A 23435-nucleotide genomic window follows, 5' to 3' on the forward strand; every position below is an offset into this window, starting at 1 on the left:
CCTGATACGTTTTATGCTTAAGACCTTCCACCATTCTTGTAGCCCATCTTTGGACCTGTTCAATTTTGTCAATATCTTTTCGTAGGTGAGGTCTCCAGAACTGAACACAGTACTCCAAATGTGGTCTCACCACGCTCTATATAAGGGGATCACAATCTCCCTCTTCCTGCTTGTTATACCTCTAGCTATGCAGCCAAGCATCCTACTTGCTTTTCCTACCGCCCGACCACACTGCTTTGAACACTATTTATATTTAGCTATGAAAGTCACTCAATGCCATCCATCAGAGAATTCCATTCTGCTGATCAGGGATGAGTTTTAACTTACTTCACTATAAGTTCACTTCCTCCTGCGCCACATGGTTGCACCTTGTGTACAATGCCCAAACATTTTTTTAAGCCAAAAAAGAAAGAAAGAAAATCCAAAACCAAGATGCCGACAGATGTGCAGTACCAGAAATTCAACTTCTGAGCATGCTCAGAAGAAAAAAACAGGGGGGGGGGGAAATAATATTTTTTTAAAAATCCATAAAAAATTTCCAAAAAAGATGGTCCAGTTCTGTTCAAAACGGTTCCATGATATCAAGAAAAACAAGATGGCAACACATGCGCAGTACCAGAAATTCCACTTCTGATCATACTCAGATGATCAGTTAGGTCCCACAGAGTTGGCCTTCTCCGGGTCCCGTCAACCAAACAATGTCGCTTGGCGGGACCCAGAGGAAGAGCCTTCTCTGTGGTGGCCCCGACCCTCTGGAACCAACTCCCCCCAGAGATTAGAATTGCCCCCACCCTCCTTGCCTTTCGTAAGCTGCTTAAAACCCACCTCTGCTGCCAGGCATAGGGGAACTAAGATACACTTTCCCCCTAGGCCTTTACAATTTTATGCATGGTATGTTTGTATGTATGACTGGTTTTTATATAATGGGTTTTTAACTGTTTTTTTAGTATTGGATTTTGTTGTACTGTTTTACTGCTGTTGTTAGCTGCCCCGAGTCTGTGGAGAGGGGCGGCATACAAATCCAATTAATAATAATAATAATAATAATAATAATAATAATAATAATAATAAAAGAAACAGGAAATTTTTAAAATATATATTTTTTAAATCCCATTAAAAAAAAAAGAAAAAAAAAAGATAGCATCGTCCATGGACCAGCACTGACTGAAATGGTTCTGTGATGTCATTGTGATGTCACCAGCAGGTTGCTATCAGTTCGGGCAAATCGGTCCGAACTGGGAGGAACCCACCTCTGCTGCTGATGTTCTACTATAATCATCTATATTGCTGCCAAGTTCCCAATTTTTGAAGCAGAAGAATAAATGCCTGGAACTCAGTTGCTGCAATGAAAGAACAAAAAGCCCCCATCCTAATTCCAGGACCAAAAGACATAAAATAATTTGCTTTCAGCCCTGCTGTCATATTCTTACTTAATATTATGTGGGTTTTTGAATTGCATTGGAAAAAATCTAAGTGATTCCTATGGGGAGGAAAGTGAAAAGCCACCAATCATCTTTCACCTTAAAAGATTTGCTTGGGGTGATTGAAGGTCTGGAAGAAAGAGAGGTTCTTAAAATCATTCTTCAGCACTGAAAATGTTTTTTTTTTAAATTAAGATAATTTCTGAGAAATAAATGCCTTAGTTGCCAGATAAAGATGAAGAGGAGGAGGAATTCTGCATACAAGTGCAAAATCATTTTGAAGGTTTCATAGATCCCATGTGTTCTGGTTTCTGGTAGAATTTTAGCTATTACAAATAACTTTTACTAAATGCAGTATTTCATAAACAAGGAAACTCCATCTTTATTCTCTTCTTTCCGTATTCAAAATACACTTCATACTAGCACATTTCTTGTTCTCCGGTTATCTCTCCTAATTACATTCCTTTTGCATTCCTCCCAGCCTCACCAAGATTTATGTACTCACAGCATGATTCAAAAACAGCAGAAATGACTAGAAAATAGCACAGAATGAGTTTGCTTGCTTGGGAGCTGAACGGGAACACCCTCCATTTTTGTTCTACAACATTGAAACTCCACCCTTCTTCCCCACTGACCCCCTGACGTACCAAATACATCACTCCAGTGTTTAACCCATTCCTCCCCTTAATATCTTCTTCCAAACACTTGTTCTTTACGTTTTTGGACCCTTCTGAATTTTGGATCGACCCAGCGAACGTGTGATTCTTCCTCACTAGATTCTGGACTCATACCAACATCCTGTGGCTGGCCTCTCACCTGTTCTACTACCTGTAACCCCAGGCCCACCACTAATTCATAAACACTATCTGTATCAGAGTCCTCAAGTTCTTCATCATCCTCCAACTGACCAGGAGTATGTACAACACCATGTATATTCTCAGACACTGTGAGGCTCCTCAAACTTAAGCTAGCAATAGCATTTGGATGTATATACAACTTCATAGTGCTTTTACAGCCCTCTTTAAGTCTTTTACAGAATCGGCCTATTGCCCCCAACAATCTGGATCCTCATTTTAACCACTTCAGAAGGATGGAAGGCTGAATCAACCCTGAGCTGGTGGTGCGATCTCAACTGCTGAACTACAGCTAGCAGTTAGCTGAAGTAGCCTGCAATGCTGCAATCTAACCACTGCCCCACCCCAGCTCTTGAGATCAGAATCTCAAGTCTTCAGCCAGGTTGACTATCAATATTTATTTTATTTACAACATTCTCTTGATAGTGTAGAGAAAAACCAGATTACAATATCAAGGAAATGGTGTTTTCTACACATTTAAAAAAAAAATCATGATGGGTAAAGCTAATTTCTTCCCTACCAACTTTCTTTCTGCCTCTCTAAACCCAGGGCTCTTGGTCGCATATTTCTTTTTAAGTTCTGACTTGTTGGAGGTAACTTCAGTAAGAGTAGGAATCCCATGACAAAAGATGTATGAAATCAGAACTCTGTGAAAAAGCAAAACTCTTCTGGGGGAAAATTGGAAGTTGGTTGGAAGAAATACAGTGATACCTCGTCTTACAAATGCCTCGTCATACAAACTTTTTGAGATACAAACCCGGGTTTTAAGATTTTTTTGCCTCTTCTTACAAACTATTTTCACCTTACAAACCCACCACCACCGCTGGGATGCCCCGCCTCTGGACTTGCATTGCCAGTGAAGCTGGGATTCCCCTGAGGTTCCCCTCCCTGGGAAACCCCACCTCTGGACTTCTGTGTTTTTATGATGCTGCAGGGGAATCCCAGCAGAAGAATCCCAGCAGAGGAATCCCAGCAGCGCAAAAATGGATGCTTCGCTGGCAACGGAAGTCCGGAGGTGGGGTTTCCCAGTGAGGGGAACCTCAGTGAAATTGCAGCATTGCAAAAACACAGAGGTCCGGAGGTGGGGTTTTGAGGACTTCGGTGTTTTTGCGATGCTGCGATTTCACTGATGCTCTCTTCACTGGGAAACCCCACCTCTGGACTTCTGTTGCCAGTGAAGCACTCGTTTTTGCGATGCTGGGATTCCCCTGCAGCATTGCAAAAACACAGAAGTCCGGAGGTGGTGTTTCCCATGGAGGGGAGCCTCAGGGGAATCCCACCAGCGCGAAAACTGGCGCTTCGGCTGGCAAAAGGGGTGAGTTTTGGGCTTGCACGCATTAATCGCTTTTCCATTGATTCCTATGGGAAACATTGTTTCGTCTTACAAACTTTTCACCTTAAGAACCTCGTCCCGGAACCAATTAAGTTTGTAAGACAAGGTATCACTGTATTAGGAATTAAAATAGAAAAAACCCAAAATGTTTTTTGCTAGGAATATTACATCAAAAATTGGAAAAATATCAGGTATGTTTGATTATACATATAGCAACGGCAGCTAGGCTAACATTTGCTCAGCACTGAAAAAATGAAATGGTGCCACAGGAGGAGGAAATAATAGAGAAAATTACAACATGTGCCGAGGTGGACAAATTAACACTGGAAATAAAAAACAAGGAAGAGTCTGAATTCTATAAATGCTGGGATATGTTCTATTGTTGGCTAGAAAAAAGGTTAAAGTGATTAATGTACATTCAATTAACAATTAAAAAAGAGTTATTTCTTGGTGACAAATTACATTATGGGTAATAGAGATATAAGATTACTTATATGAATAATGATTATTGTTTTCTTTAAAAAACTGGTTTATAACAAGTATTTAAAAAGTGAAATGTAATAAAATGTGAGAATAGTTAGAACCGTTATATAGATTTGCTACACATTCGTCCAATTTTCTTTTTAAATGTCTTTGTTTTGTTTTGTGTATTGTGTGTATATATGTATTCAAATAAAATTTATTTTTAATAAATAAATTTTAAAAAGAACTCTGGACTTTGTTTCAGACTGGTCTAACACCTGGCAACTTCAAATATCAACCAACAAATGTTCTACCCTCCACATCGGCAAAAAGAATCCAAACCGCACATACGAACTGAATAAACAATCTCTCACTGCCAACCCACACTCAGTAAAAGACCTTGGAATACTAATATCGAATGACCTAAGTGCTAAAGCCCACTGCAACAATATCGCTAAAAAAAGGTTCTAGAGTTGTTAACCTGATCCTACGAAGCTTTTGCTCAGGCAATCTCACACTGCTCACAAGAGCCTACAAAACTTTTGCCAGACCCATCCTAGACTACTGCTCATCTGTCTGGAACCCATACCACATCTCAGACATCAACACCCTTGAAAATGTCCAAAGATATTTCACCAGAAGAGCCCTTCACTCCTCCACTCGAAACAGAATATCCTATGAAAATAGACTAACAATCCTGAGCCTAGAAAGCCTAGAACTATGGCGCCTAATACATGATTTGAGTATTGCCCACAAGATCATATGCTGCAACATCCTACCGGTCAATGACTACTTCAGCTTCAACCGCAACAACACAAGAATACGCAACAGATTCAAACTTAATACGAACCGCTCCAAACTTGACTGTAAAAAATATTATTTCAACAATCGAGTTATCGAAGCGTGGAACTGATTGCCGGACTCAATTGTGTCAACCCCTAACCCACAACAGTTCTCCCTTAGACTATCCACGATTGACCTCTCCAGGTTCCTAAGAGGCCAGTAAGGGGCGTACATAAGTGCACTGGTGTGCCTTTCGTCCCCTGTCCAATTGTCTTTCCTTTCTCTCACTTATCATATATATTTTCTTTCTTTCATATGTCCTCTCCTCTACGTTCACTTTACCCTTATATATATTACTACATGTCTATTTTTCTTCCTATGTATTTGTGTATTGGACAAATGAATAAATAAATAAAATAAATAAATAAATAAAAACTAATATGGTCTTATAACCAAAGGATGCTTATGAGGTAAGACATAACAAATCAGCACCTGGACCATCAAAGGCATTCTCAACTCCATCATTGTGATCCCCATAGAAGAATGTCAGGCGAATATCTGCAGGCTCTTCTGCTACTTCCCAAAAAACCAAGGAAGAGACGTTGCTCCAGAGCTCAAAAGCTGCTTTCACTGCCAAACGGACCTGCTGCTCTGGCAGGTACCAAGGCCAGTTGATTATCCGGTAAGTCAAGTGTCGTTTATACCATTTGCCACCTAGAAGGTTGAGATGGAGGAGGGAGAGAAATTAGCAGAGGGAAGATCAGAAAAAAATGAATCAGACATAAGGTGGTTAAGTCCAACATCCTTGTTAAAGGCACATACACAGTAACAACAGAAGCATGTTCTTGGCATCTTCGAAGCAAATGTTTTAAAGATATGTGCAAACAGCCCCAGAATTGGAGGATAACAGAAATTTAAGAAATTCAACTAAAATTCATTCTCCCACAACAGTAACTTGTGTCTGTGTTGTATTGATTCTGAAATCCTGTGAGTTTTTGCAGGGAACCACTAAATGAAATTAAAGTGAAAATGAAAGTGTTATTAATTAGAGCCCACATTCATTTATAAAGAAGATAAAGTCACAACGGACTAAGGGCATAAATTATAGGTTTTATTAAAACGAAATGGGGTGTTCAAAGATGCCATTTGAAAAGTCAAGGATACCAATATCCAAATTTGGTCCCTGCAATTTGTAACTTACTCATAAAATTCCTACCACCCCAATCCCCTACAGCTGAAGAAATTTATTATCTAGCATCAGTAACCTTTCCCTCTCTTTAGCAGGATGAAGATCATCATTTTCTATAATATTGGTTTTCTGGAGGAATCATTTTATTCTTCTAAAACTGCGTATGATATCCTTACAGCCATTACTATATGCCTCATTAGATACTGTATTGTTTTGGGGTATTTTTCCCCCCTGATTCCTAGTAACATGCATTCTGGAATGAATTCTGTTTCTGTGTCAGTTATCTCCATTAGCCATTTGTGTATTATTTTCCAGAATCCTTTTGTTTTGGGACATGTCTACCACAGATGAAAGAAGGTACCTAATTCTTTGTTGCATTTCCAACATATTGAATTTAAATTTGGATAGATTTTCACTAATCTTGAGGGTGCCAAGTGCCATCTATAAAACATCTTATAATAATTTCCCTGAATGTCACTGATTTTGTAATTTTGCAATTTATGTTCTGGGTCTTCTCCCTTGTAGGATTTTTTCATTATTACTCCGAAGAAGGTTTTTTTCAGCCGTAAGGTTTTGCAGGCTTTTTTTCATTGCTACTCCTTTTGAAGAAATTTTTTTTTGCCCTACCTAGGGATAAAATAATGTGCTGAAGCAGACCAGATTAAGGATGCTAGCCATATGAATACCTGGTAGGTGGATTTTTTTTCTCTAATTTCCTCCCCCAAAACTAAGGTGCGTCTTATACTCTGGTGCGTCCTATGCTCTGAAAAATACAGTATTTCCACAATGGACTACAGGAATGTGGGCATACCTCCCATCCGAAGTGGCAGTGTATCTAGCCCTTTAAAAAAATCCCATTTCCTCAGTTTAGACCAAGTAGACCAAGTTTAGACCCAGTTTAGACCAAGTCGCCCCAAGTTTTCGGAGAGGGGCGGCATACAAATCTAATAAATAATAATAATAATAACAACAACAACAACAATAACAATAACAACAATAACAATAACTACTACTACTACTATTATTATTATTTGTTCTGTCGGGCTCTCTGGTAGAATCCTCCTGAAAATTCACAGATACAAATTTCAGACAAATTTCTTTATAATGAAAATTCACTTAAACCAAGCCCTCTTTTGGTATAGCAAAGAGCAAACAAACAAACTGGTAATTTGTACAAGTCCCTTATCAGTTCTGTGATACTTAGCTTGCAGCTGTGAGGCAATTCACAGTCCTTCTTCTTTCACAAAGTGAAACACACTTTGCCCTGGTTTAGTTTCAAAGCGGGGGAAAATCAGCACACAAAAAGTCAAAGTCAGTAAAGCAGTCACGAAACACAACAATCAGATAATCCTCCACAATAGCCAAACCCACAGGCTGCTCTTTATAGCAGCTTCACTAATTACCACAGCCCCACCCAACCACAGGTGGCCTCATTTTCTTTGATAATAATCTCTCAGTTGTTGCTGCCTATGCATCGCTCTCCGCATGCGTGGCTGTATCATTAACTCTTGTTCTGAATCCAAGGAGGAGCTGGATAATTGATCTCCTTCTGAGCTGTCTGCCACACTCTCCTCCTCCCTGTCACTCATGTCTTCTTGGTCAGAGGAGCCTTCATCAGCAGATTCCACCGGGGGGCAAAACAGGCCTGCAACATGTGGATGTCTCCCCCACATCCACAGTCCTTGGGGCAGGAGCTGGGCCAGAGCTAACCACAACAATTATTATTATTATTATTATTATTATTATTATTATTATTATTATGTAAGAATATAGAAGTCTAGAGTGAGAGTGAGTTGACATCAGACAGACAATCTGTATCAGTCAAAGAAAGGGCTCCACATTCAGCAGCCTGCTGTGATTCTCACGGTAAACGAAAGGACACGGACTGCTTCCTTCAGACACTGGATTCTTGAAAGCATTTCCTTTCTAAGAGAAAAGACAGCGCCATTCCCCAAGGAGCTGTTTCCTGCTTTGGGCACAAGAAAAAGAGCGAGCTCATCCTAGGGATCAAGGGAGCCTCACAGGCTATCATTTGGGGGCCAAGATGTCAATCTTCCTCCCTCCAATTACTCTAATAGTTCATCCAGCCCTATATCTGCCAAATATAACAAGCCCTGGAGAGAAGATTAAAGACTCCATGAACTGCAAAATGGCTTGGCGCATAAATTTTGATTGGGATAAAAAAAGCACAGCTTGATTTGTAAGAAATCCTTGTAACAAATGCTGTGTTTTAGAGTCTGCCTGTATGCCCATTAAAACACATTTTCCAAAATTTTACATTGATTAAAGGTTTGGGTCTACAACCCCTATTATCCCTTGTCAGCATTCAGATAATGGGGGCTACAGGCCAAGCTTCAACCATTTTTGCTCAATTAATTCTGCTTTGGGATCATGCTCCCCCACCCGATTAAATCAAGAATGGCAGACTTCTTGTGGGTGCCGTCTTTTAATTAATGAATGTCAATCTATGGGGTTCTCAGAAATGGCTCTTTCTCCATTGTGTACACACACACACAAACACACACCCCGGAATGGCATCCCTTCCCTGAGGGATTCTTTTTTATCCAACTGGTTTGTGGAAAGCAATTAAAATCTGGTTGGTTGAACTTTTGAGGGGGGAATGATTTGAGCGAGATTTTTCTTGTGTGTTCGCATGCTTACCAAAGATCAAGGGTGGGGAACTATGGTCCTTTAATGACTTGTGAACTTTAATTCTGTGAGTTGAAGTCCACAAGTCATAAAAGGGCCATAGCTCCCCATTTCTGCCATAGATGTACAACTTCAAAGCTCCTATTCTCCTTCCTTATAATTATTATTTATTAGATTATTATTATTTATTAGATTTGTATGCCGCCCCTCTCCGCAGACTCGGGGCGGCTAATTTTAAAAATTTAAATTTTAAAATTTTAAAAATTTAATTTTAAGTACTTGATTTACTCTAGTAAGATTTCTCTTAAAGGATGCCCTCAGTCAAAGGACTACTCTGACAAGCTTTCAATAGAGGATCATAACAGAGGAAGACTGACCCTCAAGACAAATTCAGAGGACTCAGAGACAGTGGAGGCACGGTAGAAGCGACCTTTGTTCCTGGCACCCAAGAATGACAGTGAAGAGGATGTGGTGTCAGAGGCTGAAGAGCAACCAGGGCCTTCTGCACCTCCTGAGAGAGTGACTCAGGAGAAGAGGAGGAGCCCCTTTTGATGCTAGGATTTGCAGGGCCTATAGGAGACAAGAGTGGTTACTCAGGAGGAGGCTTCCTCACGAGTAGCACTGCTGGCTACTGTGCCATACCCTCAAGCTATTTAAAGAAGAGTAACACGAAGCTTTGGTGCAGAGGACAATGCAGTTTCGTTCCAGAATCTTGTTGCAGCTCTTGTCTCCATCTTGTGTTTTAAAAGAACCATATTTTTGTCTGCATTAATTAGCTCCGGGCTTCCAGGCAATCTCTGTAAATCTACGATATGGAACTTTGCTACAATCTAGTAATTACTGTTGCATTTACCTATTTTGGGGACTCTGGCAAGCTGCTTAGATATTATAATCAGTGTCATAGAGATAAACAACATCTACATATTATTCCAAAGCGACAATCAGAAAACCAAACAAGGAAACAAAAAGACCAAAACATCTCACCAGCAATCAACACCAAGATGAGCAGAGGTTAACACCAAAATTAGTGCTTGATAATCAAGTAAACAATACCTCAGTCAAGGAACTATCAAGTCAGACAAACAAGCTAACAATGAACAACAGACTAAACAAGGAATCGCCATCAATACTCCACTAACATTTATAGGGCAAGTCACTAGCATACAAAAAGAAAGCAAACCCCATTCCCTTTTAGCATTGATGGTGTTGTCTAGTTTGATGATGAAATGTCTGTAAGAAAACAGCCAAGCTCAGACAGCACCACCGATGTCACAGTTTAACCTTGAGCTACAATTATTCACTTCTATCAAAGGATAACTCTCTGTAAATAGAGATACACAGCTACCCCGCAGCTACTGCTGTTTAATTCTGGACCAAGACTTGCCAAAGCTGGACACTCTTCAAAATTCAATAACCAGATTTGCTCTGAGGAACCCACCAATTGTGTTTTCCATGGTACTTTCAGACTGTGTTCACATAAAAATCTTCTGAACTTGGTTTGGAAGGAAATATGTATTCAAGAGCAGGCTTAATACGATTAAGGTTAAGCATGATAGCTTATTTGTGGCTTAGTGTGTTTCAAAACCAAGCATGAATAGTGCAAATGCAGGAAATTATTTTGGCCATCAGGCTTAATTTACACCCAATTTACCTAATTCCAGTTTTCTAGACCAGTGTTTCCCAACCTTTTTTGAGCCGCGGCACATTATTAATATTTTCAAAATTCTGGGGAACACTGAACCGGGGGGGCGGGCGGGTGGGCGGGGGGGCTAAAGAAAAGTTTGGACAAAAAAAAATATCTTCCTCCATTTCACTCTATTTCTCCCTACCTCTTTCTCTCTCTTCCTTCCTTCCCTTCTTTCTCTCTCTCCATCCCTCTTTCTTTCTCTCTTTTTTGCTCTCTTTCTCTCTCCCTCCTTCCCTCCCTCTATGTCTTTCCCTCTCCCTCCTTCCCCCCTCTCTTTCTCTCTCTCTCTTGCTTTCTTTCCCTCTCTTTCTCTTGCTTTCTTTCTCTCTCATTCTCTCTCCCCTCCTTTTTCTCTCTCTCTCTTTCTCTCTCGTTCACTATGCCGGCAACAGAGAGAAAAAGAAAGAGAGAGAGAGCCGGAGCCCCTCGCCCTCCCAGACCTCCCCAGCGCCTGGCCACGCGCCGCCTCCCGTTAACACGGCCGACTTTTCCCTGCTGCCGTTTTCTCTTCATGGCGCAAAGCCACACAGTCCCGGACTCCCGGATCGCTCGCTTCTCCGGCCAGCAAGCCGGCTGCCCAGAAAAGCCTCACGCTTTTTCAATGTGCGGCGCTTTCCTGGGCAGATGGCTTTGCTGACCGGAGAAGCAAGCGATACAGGAGTCCGGGACTGTGTGGCTTTGCGCCATGAAGAGAAAATGGCAGCAGGGAAAAGTCAGCCGTTTTCTCTTCATGGCACAAAGCCACACAGTCCCGGATTCCCGGATTGCTCGCCCCAAGGCAGGAGGCGGCGGAGGAGGAGAGGGGGGCGGATCGTGCCCCAAGGCAGAAGGCGGCGGAGGAGGAGAGGGGGGCGGATCGCGCCCCAAGACAGGAGGCGGCAGCGGAGGAGAGGGGGCAGATCGCACCCCAAGACAGGAGGCAGCGGCAGCGGAGAGTGGGCGGATCGGGCGGGCAATGGGGCAAGGCGGAGAAGCCAGGGGCGCGTTTGGCCAGAGGCACCGTGGGGATGCAGGGGCGGCCGCGGCTCCCTTTACTCCTACTGCCGCACCTCCCCGCCCCTGCCTCCTTTTTCCCGCCTTCCTTCTTTGGGGCCCAGCAGGAGAACGCTGGATACGGCGGTCCGGCACCGGCAGTGCCCCACCCAGCTGGAGCTTCTCTAGGTCCTAGCTTCGCAGCACACCTGACCGTGTCTCGCGGCACACCAGTTGGGAAACGCTGTTCTAGACCTACAGAATTCACTGAAGCAAAAATGAATCTCACAGGCTGTTTCCAGACAAAATGTTAGACTAAAATGGGACTGACAAGTTTATAATTTGTGAATAGAGCTACACTTTCTATCTTCAGAGCACATAAGTTTTTAAAACCATAACAAAGACTGTCCTAACAGGCATCATCAACTGATAACAGGATCAACCATTTTATAACAGCCTAACGTCTGATACTCGTCTTCTGGAAGTGAAACACACAGCCCAGTTTCAAAAAAGCGCACCTGCATTTGGGATGGGTGCAAACTGTTCAATTCCCCACAAAGTGATAGATACAAATGACAGCTGCAATTAAGGTTTTAAGAGGGGAGGGGAGAGAACCATGACTCAAACCTTGTAAAATAAGCCGCAGGGTTCTCAGACTCAAATTATAAGTGTGTTCCTTAAAGGAAGGCAAAAAATAATTTACAAAGGGGAAAGATTTTCTCGCAGTATTGGTTTTCACGGGGAAAAAGCAGCTATTGTGTGGCGGGTTTTCCCCCTTGCTTAGAGCAAGGCCCAATTCCAATTGCCATCATTTGTTTGTAAAACCTTTCTAAAGCTTCCTCCATCATTTTTAAAAAATGGACTATCCAGTAGTTTGCTACCAATTTGGTTCTTCTTAGCCCTACTGCCGTGTCTTCTGTCATACTAAAAGAAACTTACAGGTAGTTTTTGAGTTACAACCATAATGATCTTAAGTCACAACACTCATAAATGGGGTCACCTATGTGTTCGACCCAATCAGATGTCCTTTATTGCAATGGCCATTAAACAAATGCCTTGGTTGTTAAGTGAACTAATAATTTAATGCAGTCTGCATTGGTTGCCGCTCAGTTTCCGGTCACAATTCAAAGTGTTGGTTATGACCTATAAAGCCCTTCATGGCATCAGACCAGAATATCTCCGGGACCACCTTCTGCCACACGAATCCCAGAGACCGGTTAGGTCCCACAGAGTTGGCTTCTCCGGGTCCCGTCGACTAAATAATGTCGTCTGGTGGGCCCAAGAGGAAGAGCCTTCTCTGTGGTGGCCCCAACCCTCTGGAACCAGCTCCCCCCAGAGATTAGAATTGCCCCCACCCTCCTTGCCTTTCGTAAACTCCTTAAAACCCACCTCTGCCATCAGACATGGGGGAATTGAGACATCTCCCCCGGGCCTATGCAGTTTATGCATGGTATGTTTGTGTGTACGTTTTTGCTTTTTAATAAGGGGTTTTTAGTGACTTTTAAATTATTAAATTTGTTGTATATTGTTTTATTGTTGTTGTGAGCTGCCCTGAGTCTACGGAGAGGGGCGGCATACAAATCTAATTAATAATAATAATAATAATAATAATAATAATAATAATAATAATAATAATTTTCTATGGGCCAATTTTGCTGAAAACCTGAAATGTAAATGTCAATTTTCAGCAAAACTATTGTCAAATGCAATCCTGTGACTACATGAGGGTTCACTGCAACCGGTTGTAAATCTGAGTCAACTGCCAAACTGTGATCATGTCACTAAAGGGATAATGTGACAGTTGTAAATGCAAGCACCGGTCACAAGTGTGAGGACTGGATTTCCCCCCCACATCATTGTAATTTGAAAAGGCTGCTAAGAGAATGATCCTAAATGAACAGCTACCTTTCATCTCATTCTGTTCTGCATAGAATAAGTAGAATCCCAGAATAAGTACAGTGTCCAGTTCGTGTTACCACACTTAAAAAGTTTTCACCTTCTCACAAATTGGAGCAAAAGCAAGAGAAGGAAGTGAGGATGATGAAGGACTGAAAGCTAAATCCTGTGAAGAGAAATTAAGGGAGAGGCATATATTTCACTTAAGACAAGAAAGTGCAGTAGAAATAGGATAGACTTCCCCCAAAGGATCCCGCATGTGGTCACAGACAGGGGAAAATATTTAGTGACCCCTCGCATCCTCCTGGACATAAATTGTTTCAACTCCTCCCCTCCAAACAATGCTATAGAGCACTGCACACCAAGACAACTGGACACAAGAACAGTTTTTTTTCCCGAATGCCATCATTCTGCTAAACAAATAATTCCCTCAACACTGTCAAACTATTCACTGTTGTGGTTAGCTCTGGCCCAGCTCCTGCCCTAAGGACTGTGGATGTGGGGGAGACAGCCACATGCTGCAGGCCTGTTTTGCCCCCAGTGGAATCTGCTGGTGAAGGCTCCTCTGACCAAGAAGACATGAGTGACAGGGAGGAGGAGAGTGTGGCACACAGCTCAGAAGGAGATCAATTATCTAGCTCCTCCTTGGATTCAGAACAAGAGTTAATGATACAGCCACGCATGCGGAGAGCGATGCATAGGCAGCAACAACTGAGAGATTATTATCAAAGAAAATGAGGCCACCTGTGGTTGGGTGGGGTTGTGGTAATTAGTGAGGCTGCTGTGGGTTTGGCCATTGTGGAGGATTATCTGATCATTGTGTTTTGTGACTGCTTTACTGACTTTGACCTTTTGTTTGCTGATTTTTCCCCGCTTTGAAACTAAACCAGAGCAAAGTGTGTTTCACTTTGTGAAAGAAGAAGGACTGTGAATTGCCTCACAGCTGCAAGCTAAGTATCACAGAACTGATAAGAGACTTGTACAAATTACCAGTTTGTTTGGAGACGAGTGCTCTTTGCTATACCAAAAGAAGGCTTAGTTTAAGTGCCTTTTCATTATAAAGAATATTGTTTTGAATTTTCAAACGTGTGTGTGTCTGAAATTTGTACCTGTGAATTTTTGGGAGAAGTCTACCAGAGAGCCCGACAGAACATTCACTAAGGCTGCATTACTATTATTAGTAGTCTTCTCATTGTTCCTATCACCCATCTCCTCCAACTTATGACTGTATGACTGTAACTTGTTGCTTGTATCCTTATGATTTATATTAATATTGATTGTTTCCTAATTACTTATTTGTACCCCATGACCAGGGGTGGGCTACTGCCCGGATGAGGGGGGGGCACAGTGGGGTAGCGAAAATGGAGCTCCACCCTAGAGCACCCAATTTGCACTGAAAGATGTTGAAAGAAAATGCAGGGCGTCCTGCATAAGCCACACCCACAGTGTGGTAGTAAAAACTTTGGTAGCCCTTCACTACCTATGACAATCATTAAGTGTTGTACCTCATGATTCTTAACAAATGTAGCTTTTCATTTATGTACACTGAGAGCATATACACCAACGACAAATTCCTTGTGTGTCCAATCACACTTGGCCAACAAAGAATTCTATTCTATTCCATTCCAAAAACCATACTTTTAGCTTAGCTTAGCATGTGTTTGTCCCACCTTTATTATTTTTATAAATAACTCAAGGCAGTAAACACACCTAATGTTTTTTCCTCCTCCTATTTTCCCCATAACAACAGCCCTGCAAAGTAGATTACACTGAGAGAGAGAATAGTTCAAAGGCAGCCAGCCATATTTTAATGGTTGAGATGGGACTGGAACTCCCAGTCTTCCAATTTCTTGCTTAGTACTTTAGACAAACCTACTAGGCCAGTGGTTCTCAATCTGGGTGTCGGGACCCCTTCGGGGGACGAACAACCATTTCACAGTGGTCGCCTATGACCATGGGAAAAGACAAACTTCCCATGGTGTTAGGAATTAAAGTTTCTATTCTGTCGCCTCGGAACATATTTTTACAATCCAGCCAATCAGGCACTTGCAGTGGAGAGGTGTCCCTCTGACCTTCCTGCCAATCAACTTAAAGTTCTGTTGGGAGAATTGGTGCTAAACATATGGTTGGGGATCACTACAACATGAGGAACTGTATTAAGGGTTGTGATATTAGAAAGGTTGAGAACCACTGTAGTAGACAATACTGGTTCTCGTTCTTCTTTGGTTATTGCCTTACTTTCTCTAGACATGCATTATCGTTTCCATTATTTCACTGGCTGTGTTCCTTTGACGTACATGCCTCTCCAAGCCATTTAGAGTCAGGGCAGCCTCCAAATTCAATAAATAAATGAATCAATGGAGGCACATATGAGAGTCGCCCATAAAGTAATGCACCATTTTTTTTTCTCAGCCTACAATAATGGTATGAATGTGAAACTTTAGATATACATTATTTGAATTGTCAGGAGTGTGTATGTAAATTTTGCCTTTCTTCAGACAGATAGTGTAACTGTAGCAGTGAAATGGCGTCTGTAAGTGACATACGTTACAAGCAGTGTGTCATCATTGAATTTCTCATTCCGGAGAAAGAAACTGTTGGGAACATTCACAAACGTTTGTGTACAGTTTATGGAGAATCTGCAGTCGACAGAAGTACGGTTAGTCGCGGAAGACATTTTTAGGATGACGAAGAGGTGATTCACACAGTGCAGAAATGGCTTCGTGACAGTGATGGGCTCCTATGGGAACTGTCAGGAATGCAGTTCCGGCAGCAAAATTTGGAGCTCCACCCCAGAGCACCCAATTTGCACAGAAAGATGTTGAAACAAAATGCATAAGCCACGCCCACAGTGTGGTAGTAAAAATTTTGGTAGCCCGTCATGCTTCGTGACCAGAACAAGAAGTATTTATTGGATTTATTTATTTATTTTATTTATTGGATTTGCATGCCGCCCCTCTCCAGAGACTCGGGGCGGCTAACAGCAATAATAAAACAGCATATAATAATAATCCAATACTAAAAACAATTAAAAACCTATTATTATAAAAACTAAACATACATACAGACATACCATACATAAAATTGTAAAGGCCTAGGGGGAAAGAGTATCTCAATTCCCCCATGCCTGGCGGCAGAGGTGGGTTTTAAGTAGCTTACAAAAGGCAAGGAGGGTGGGGGCAATTCTAATCTCTGGGGGGGAGTTAGTTCCAGAGGGCCGGGGCCGCCACAGAGAAGGCTCTTCCCCTGGGTCCCACTAAGCGGCGTTGTTTAGTTGACGGGACTCGGAGAAGACCCACTCTGTGGGACCTAACTGGTCGCTGGGCATGGTACCAACAGGGCATAAATGCCCTTGTGTCTCACTGGGGGAAGGCCATAGAACGGGACAGAGATTATGTGGAAGAATAGGGAGTGTAGAAGAAACATCATTCTTCCTTATGTGTAAGTTTCATTGTGTTCAATAAATAATTGTTGAAGAAAAAAAATGTGGTGCATTGACTTTCTGGGCGACCCTCGTCTATATCCTCAGGCACAAATGCAGGAGGGGAAGAAGGCCAGGCCGTTGTGACAAAGGACAGGCCTCTTCATGCTAGAGAAGACAACTCAAGCAGGTGGGGCGTGGGGAGGGGGGTTGCAACCTGGTGTTTCTGGCCTCTTGCCCAGATGCAGCCTTGTCAGGCCCAGTTTGAAGCCTGCACAGGCAATTACTTAATCCTTCCACTCAAATGTTTCCTGGGGGTTTGTCTTCGAAACAGCTGCTCTCTCAGCTTCTCTGACGTCTGCTGTCTAGGAAAGCTATTAAGCCGACCGAGCTGGTTAAGTAAGTGAAGAGTCTAATGCCTGGCACTTGAAATCCCCAACGTGAATAATTGGTTCAGGGCTTATTTAGTCAGCGGTTTTCTTTTTTTTTTCTTTTTTAATTTAATGGATTGAGTCCAGCAAGGAGAACACTTTCATTGCTGGATAAATCTCTTGTGTGTGTTTGTTTTTCTTTTTTAAATATACACGTGTTTAAAATGTTTATGATTTTTATACCTTTTTTTTTTTTGCCGTATGATATCCAGAGTCCTCGCGAGATGGACATGTGTTTAAAATGTTTATGTTTTTTTGTTGTGGTTGGCTCTGCCCCAGCTCCTGCCCCAGGGAATAGGGAGGTGGATGCAGGGGAAAATTCAACATGTCACAGGCCTGTGTTATTGCCGACAGAATCAGTTCAGAGTTTAGTTTCCTCGGACGAAGAAGAAGGTGGGAGTGACTCGGCAGAGGAGGGCTTGGCACACAGCCCAGGCAGTCAATCTCCCTTATCTTCTATTGCTTCAGATGATGATATTTTGGACCCAAGCAAGTGCAGAATTACGCATAGAAGAGACCAAGTAAAAACATATTACAGGAAATAAGGGAGGCCACCTGTGTTTGGGTGGGGCTCCAGTAATTAGGGCTGCTGCTATAAATAGCAGCATGTAGGTTTGGCCGTTATGGAAGAATATCTGATCAGAGTTTGTCAGGAATCTTGTGTTGCTGGACTTTGTTGCTTTTTCACGCCTTTGAAACCAAAGCAGAGCAACGTGTGTGTGTGTGTGTGTGTGTCTCACTTCCTTGGAAGAAGAAGGGGTGTGAAGTGTCTTCACAGCTGCTAGCTAAGTACTTAATGACTGCTTAAGGGAAATTGTACAGACTATCCGGTTGTTCTGGGACCTGTGCTCTTTACAATACAAAAAGAGTGCTTAGTTTATTTTGAATTTTGTGATAAAGAACATTGTTTTGAATTTTCAAACATGTGTGTGTCTGAAATTTTTATCCTTGAATTTTTGGGAGGCTCCTATCAGAGAGCCCGGCAGAACAGTTTTTATACCCTTTTTTTTTTTTGCCGTATGATACCCAGAGTCACCTCTCGCGAGATGGGCAACTACGTAATTTTTATAAGTAAATAAATGAATAAAGGAAAAGGAAAAAGAAAAAGAAACTGAACGTTGTTATTGCTGCACTCAACACTTCTTTGTACTGCAACTTTTTCAGGCATCCCAGATTTCCACTCAATATCAAGAGAAGACCTCAGGATGGAATTCTTTACAGTGGACTTCTTCAGGAGTAATGCTGCTAAGGAGGAGCTCTCTCCTTGAAAGACCATCAGAGAAAGTCACCTTCCCTTGAATAAATTACCCATCCAATTGTTCTTCTCAAAAATTGAGTGGAGAGTTTCCAAAGGTCTCTTGTGCCCAGGTCTGTACTATCCGTAGATTATGTTCTGCCGGCGTGTCTCAACCGCCCGTTAATTACAGGGTAATTAGTCCAGGAAGACAAACACCACACGATAAAAGGAAAACCCAAAAGTTTTTATAAACAGAGAAACAGAAACAGCTCCCTTTTTAAATGTCAAAGGGATTTTTCTGGTACACACAAGGCACAGGTTAAATGCAGTCCAATTGCTCGTCCAATAACTGGGAAATTGAGTCCAATTCTAAAGTCCAGAGAGTCTACACACACAATCCTGAAGAGCAAAAACCACGATCTTGACGAAACAATGAATCAGATAAACTGCCATGAGGTTAAAACACCAGGCTGCACTTTTATTTGTAGCACTAATTACAGCAGCCCCACCCAACCACAGGTGGCCTCATTTTCTCTTGTAATAATCCTTCAGTTATTATCTCCTATGCATCACTCTATGCATGCATGGATGTGTCATTAATTCTTGTTCAGAATCCAGGGATGATACAGATGACTAATCTCCTCCTGGGCTGTCTGCCAAACTCCCCTCTTCCCTGTCACTCACGCTTCCTTGGTCAGAGGAGACTTTGTCGGCAGATTCTACTGGGAGCAAAACAGGCCTGCGGCATGTGGATGTCTCCCCCACCTCCACCTCCACATTCCTTGGGGCAGGAGCTGGGCTAGAGCTAACCACAACAGATTAGATAGCAATAGCAATAGCACTTAGACCTGTTAGCATTCTACACTGGGCTTACACCAATGTTAGAATACCAAACTTCAAAAAGAGTATATGTGGCAGTGGTGGTTGTTCAGCCAATAACACAGACTAATATAGTCTGTGTATATATTAATAAATATTATTTATAATGTATACAATAGACTAACCAGCATATACAGTCAGCTACATACATATCCAATTCAAGCAATCATATACAGTTCTATACATACAGCACTAACCATTAATATTACACTCATTTCTCTACAATACTATAATACAATACATAGACCAATATTAAGCACACAGCAAGTACATCGATCAATATTTAGCACATAGCAATATATTAGCACACACCAATATTAAGCACAAAGCAAAACTTAGCACACAGCAATATATGGTATTAGCAAGACTAACCGCAAAAGCCACCAACAACCAACAATACATTACAATCCAACAAAGAGCAACACATCTGTCTCCCTTATATGACTAATTGCAGCCCTAGCTCTTAAAGAAACATTATACTATTTCCTCCAAACATACATTGCTGGTTAGTTCATAAATTGACAAACCCAACTGTTGCAGTATGTAGTATTGACAAGACCTATATACCGCTTCACAGTACAGTGATACCTCGTCTTACAAACGCCTCATCATACAAACTTTTCGAGATACAAACCCGGGGTTTAAGATTTTTTTGCCTCTTCTTACAAACTGTTTTCACCTTACAAACCCAAGCCGACACCACTGGCATGCCCCGCCTCCAAACTTCTGTTGCCAGCGTGCCTGTTTTTGCACTGCTAGAATTCCCCTGAACCTCCCCTCCATGGGAAACACCACCTCCAGACTTCCGCGTTTTTGCAATGCTGCAGGGGAATCCTAGCAGTGCAAAAATGGGCGCTTCGCTGGCAACAGAAGTCCGGAGGTGGGGCTTCCCAGCGAGGGGAGCCACAGCGAAGTCACAGCATCACAAAAACACGGAAGTCCGGAGGTGGGGTTTCGAGGACTTCGGTGTTTTTGCGATGCTGCAATTTCACTGATGCTCTCTTTACTGGGAAACTCCACCTCCGGACTTCCGTTGCCAGCAAAGCGCTCATTTTTGCAATGCTGGGATTCCCCTGCAGCATCGCAAAAACACAGAAGTCCGGAGGTGGGGTTTCCCATGGAGGAGAGCCTCAGGGGAATCCCAGCAGCGCAAAAACGGGCGCTTCTGCTGGCAAAAGTGGTGAATTTTGGGCTTGCACGCATTAATCACTTTTCCATTGGTTCCTATGGGAAACATTGTTTCATCTTACAAACTTTTCACCTTAAGAACCTCATCCCGGAACCAATTAAGTTTGTAAGACAAGGTATCACTGTATTTTACAACCCTCTCTAAATGGTTTAAAGAGTCAGGATATTTTCCCCAACAATCTGGGCCTTCATTTTACCCACCTCGGAAGGATGGAAGGCTGAGTCAACCTTGAGCCGGTGGTGAGATTTGAACTGCTGAAATGCAGCTAGCAGTCAGTTGAAGTAGCCTGTAGTGCTGCACTCTAATCACTGAGCCATCTCAGCTCAGAAACTCCATGGGGGCTACTAGATATCGCCTTGGAGTCTTTGAGTTCCCACTTTAAAATTACAACCTGGTCCAGAAGAATACAGATTTCCAAACTCAAACAGACTTACTCTGATGCAAGTATCGTTTCCTGCGACTCTTCCTGGCTTTCCATCCTGAGAACAGGGCATCCATGCGCTTCTTCCATGCCATGTGGCTTTCTGCATCATTGACACCACAGCGAGGGAGGCTCATGTGATGGAGAGTGACGGCATCCAGGATGCCACTGAGGGGCAGGTGAGAAATCCATTGAAATTCCCTGTAAGAGGACACGAAGTGGGATGGAAGTTGCACAACATTCCTTCATTTAAGGCAGTATTTCTCAGCCTCACCAACTTGAAGATGTGCAGACTTCATGGCCGGCTGAGGAATTCTGGGAATTGAAGTCCACGCACCTTAAAGTCAATAGCATTGATTTGGAGACACCCAGATTTGGTTGAAAGATGGGTGGCAAATAATTTTTTATTTTTTCACTACAAATACATATGCAAATTTACATTCCATCAATCCTAAATTACATTACACTAATTCATCATTTTGAATTTGGTAATCATAATCCATCAGCTGCTGCCTCCTTTACATTTGACATCTGGATAAAAAATAATTACTCAAATTTCCTATATGCATTTAAAAAAAGATTAGCTAATACACTTTTTTGGCTGTTTCTTTTCTAATCACATCTAATACATTTAGGCCTTAGTGCTTCAATCTTCTCCATTTATCCTTAATAACATTTCTTAACCCCACTTTTATAGTAGTTGCCCTTTACCAAAAAAAGAAAAAAGAAAGAAAGCGAATATTCCTGTTCATATCAATTAAATCCTAAATTTCTAACTGTTACCGGCATCAAAATTGTATCAATTCGAGGGGGGGGAAGTCCAAATAAGAACAGTTTTTGTTATCTGTGTTTGCTTTCAAATATATAAACTGCCTTTGCTTTGTACCAGTGTGTCTGGATACTCTTTTTAGTTGGTGTTGGCGTCTGGGGGGACCCAGACAGAACACATATATGTCCCAATCAGCCCAATTAATGAAAGTTCCTTTTGGTAGGTAGACTAAAAAATAAAAAAAGAAAGTAAGAAAAAGAAAAGAAAAAAATAAAGGAAAAGAAAAAAGATACCTTTTATGCCCTACTCTAATTTATATCACTGTAAACCCAGTGGAAGCCTTACAAATGTTTTAAATAAATAATTGAGAAATACATTTGATTCTTAAATACACAAATTCCCCTTTTTATGACCCTGTAGTCCCTATTTGGATAGAATTACAACTGGATAGAGCCAGGGGCAGATTGCTCCTACTCATTGGTGGGCCCCAGCCTCAACGGTGGGGAACGCCGTTCTGGTGGCGGCCATGTAACACGTAGGCTAGCACTGGTGGCGATGCTGGGTGTGCACCCGCTACCGGCGCTTCCCTGGACCTAGGCCTACCCTGCCCTGCCACGAGCATTGCCTTCCCCCGCCATTCGCCCCTTGCTCGCTTCTCACGCTGGCTCCCCCATCACCAGTGCTGCTGCTGTTCACCCCAAGAGCGAGAGGCGAGTGCGGCAAGTGGGCAGTGGGGGGGGGGTAAACGGCAGCGGGCAGTGGCGAGCCATCACTTACTTGTTTGCCCATTTCTGGGTTCTGCATGTGCAGAAGCGAAAAAACCCTGGAAATTGTACGTATACGTATGCAAGGGGAGGGAAGTAGGGGCGCACTCCCAGCCCGTTCCAGTAGAGCCGGGAATGGTAGCCCGCTCCTGTTCCTACTGCTGCTACTGGTGGACTGTGCACACAGCTTCGGGTGTCTTGCATGTGCGGTAAGTAAAATCTCACGAGGGGACACGCATGCGAGATTTCGGCATTTTTGTTTTTGTTCCGCACATGCACAGAAGCAAAAATTGCCGAAATCTCTCTCTCTCTCTCTCTCTCACGTCCCCTCGCGAGATTTTTCTCCCTGCGCATGTGTGCAAATGCAAGATACATGTGCGTGCACATGTGCAGTATGTGCAGTATTTCTGCACAGGCGCAGTAAGCAAAATCTCACAAGGGGATGCGCACACGAGATTTCAGCATTTCTTTCGCTTCTGCACATGCACAGAAGCAATAATAATAATAATAATAATAATAATAATAATTATTATTATTATTATTATTATTATTATTATTATTATTATTATTATTAATTGGATTTGTATGCCGCCCCTCTCTGTAGACTCGGGGCGGCTACCAACAATAATAAACACAACATGTACAATCCAATAATAAAAAACAACTAAAAACCCCTATTATAAAACCAAAGATACACACAAACATACCATGCATAACTTGTAATGGCCTAGGGGCTAGAGCTATCTCAACTCCCCCATGCCTGGCGGTATAAATGAGTCTTGAGTAGTTTACGAAAGACAGGGTGGGGGCAGTTCTAATCTCCGGGGGGAGTTGGTTCCAGAAGGCCTGGGCCGCCACAGAGAAGGCTCTTCCCCTGGGGCCCGCCAAACGACATTGTTTAGTCGACGGGACCCGGAGAAGGCCAACTCTGTGGGACCTTATCGGTCGCTGGGATTCGTGTGGTAGCAGGCGGTTCCGGAGGTAATCTGGTCCATTGCCATGTAGGGCTTTAAAGGTCATGACCCACACTTTGAATTGTGACCGGAAACTGATTGGCAGCCAATGCAAGCCACGGAGT

At 42.4% G+C, this 23435-nt stretch overlaps 1 protein-coding gene across 1 annotated transcript in view; it reads right to left on the minus strand.

The window, feature by feature from the left end:
• The window catches only part of MMP28 (matrix metallopeptidase 28), a 61006-nt gene that overhangs the window by 14727 nt on the left and 22844 nt on the right, over nt 1-23435 (minus strand). Inside the window, exons 3-4 of the mRNA XM_070742283.1 lie at nt 20838-21025; nt 5346-5567 (exon numbers count right to left, since the gene is read on the minus strand). Of these exons, the coding sequence (XP_070598384.1) occupies nt 5346-5567; nt 20838-21025 (410 nt within the window). The remainder of the gene's footprint in view (nt 1-5345; nt 5568-20837; nt 21026-23435) is intronic.

Source organism: Erythrolamprus reginae, chromosome 1 (genome assembly GCF_031021105.1).
Source record: "Erythrolamprus reginae isolate rEryReg1 chromosome 1, rEryReg1.hap1, whole genome shotgun sequence".
Lineage (NCBI taxonomy): Eukaryota > Metazoa > Chordata > Lepidosauria > Squamata > Dipsadidae > Erythrolamprus > Erythrolamprus reginae.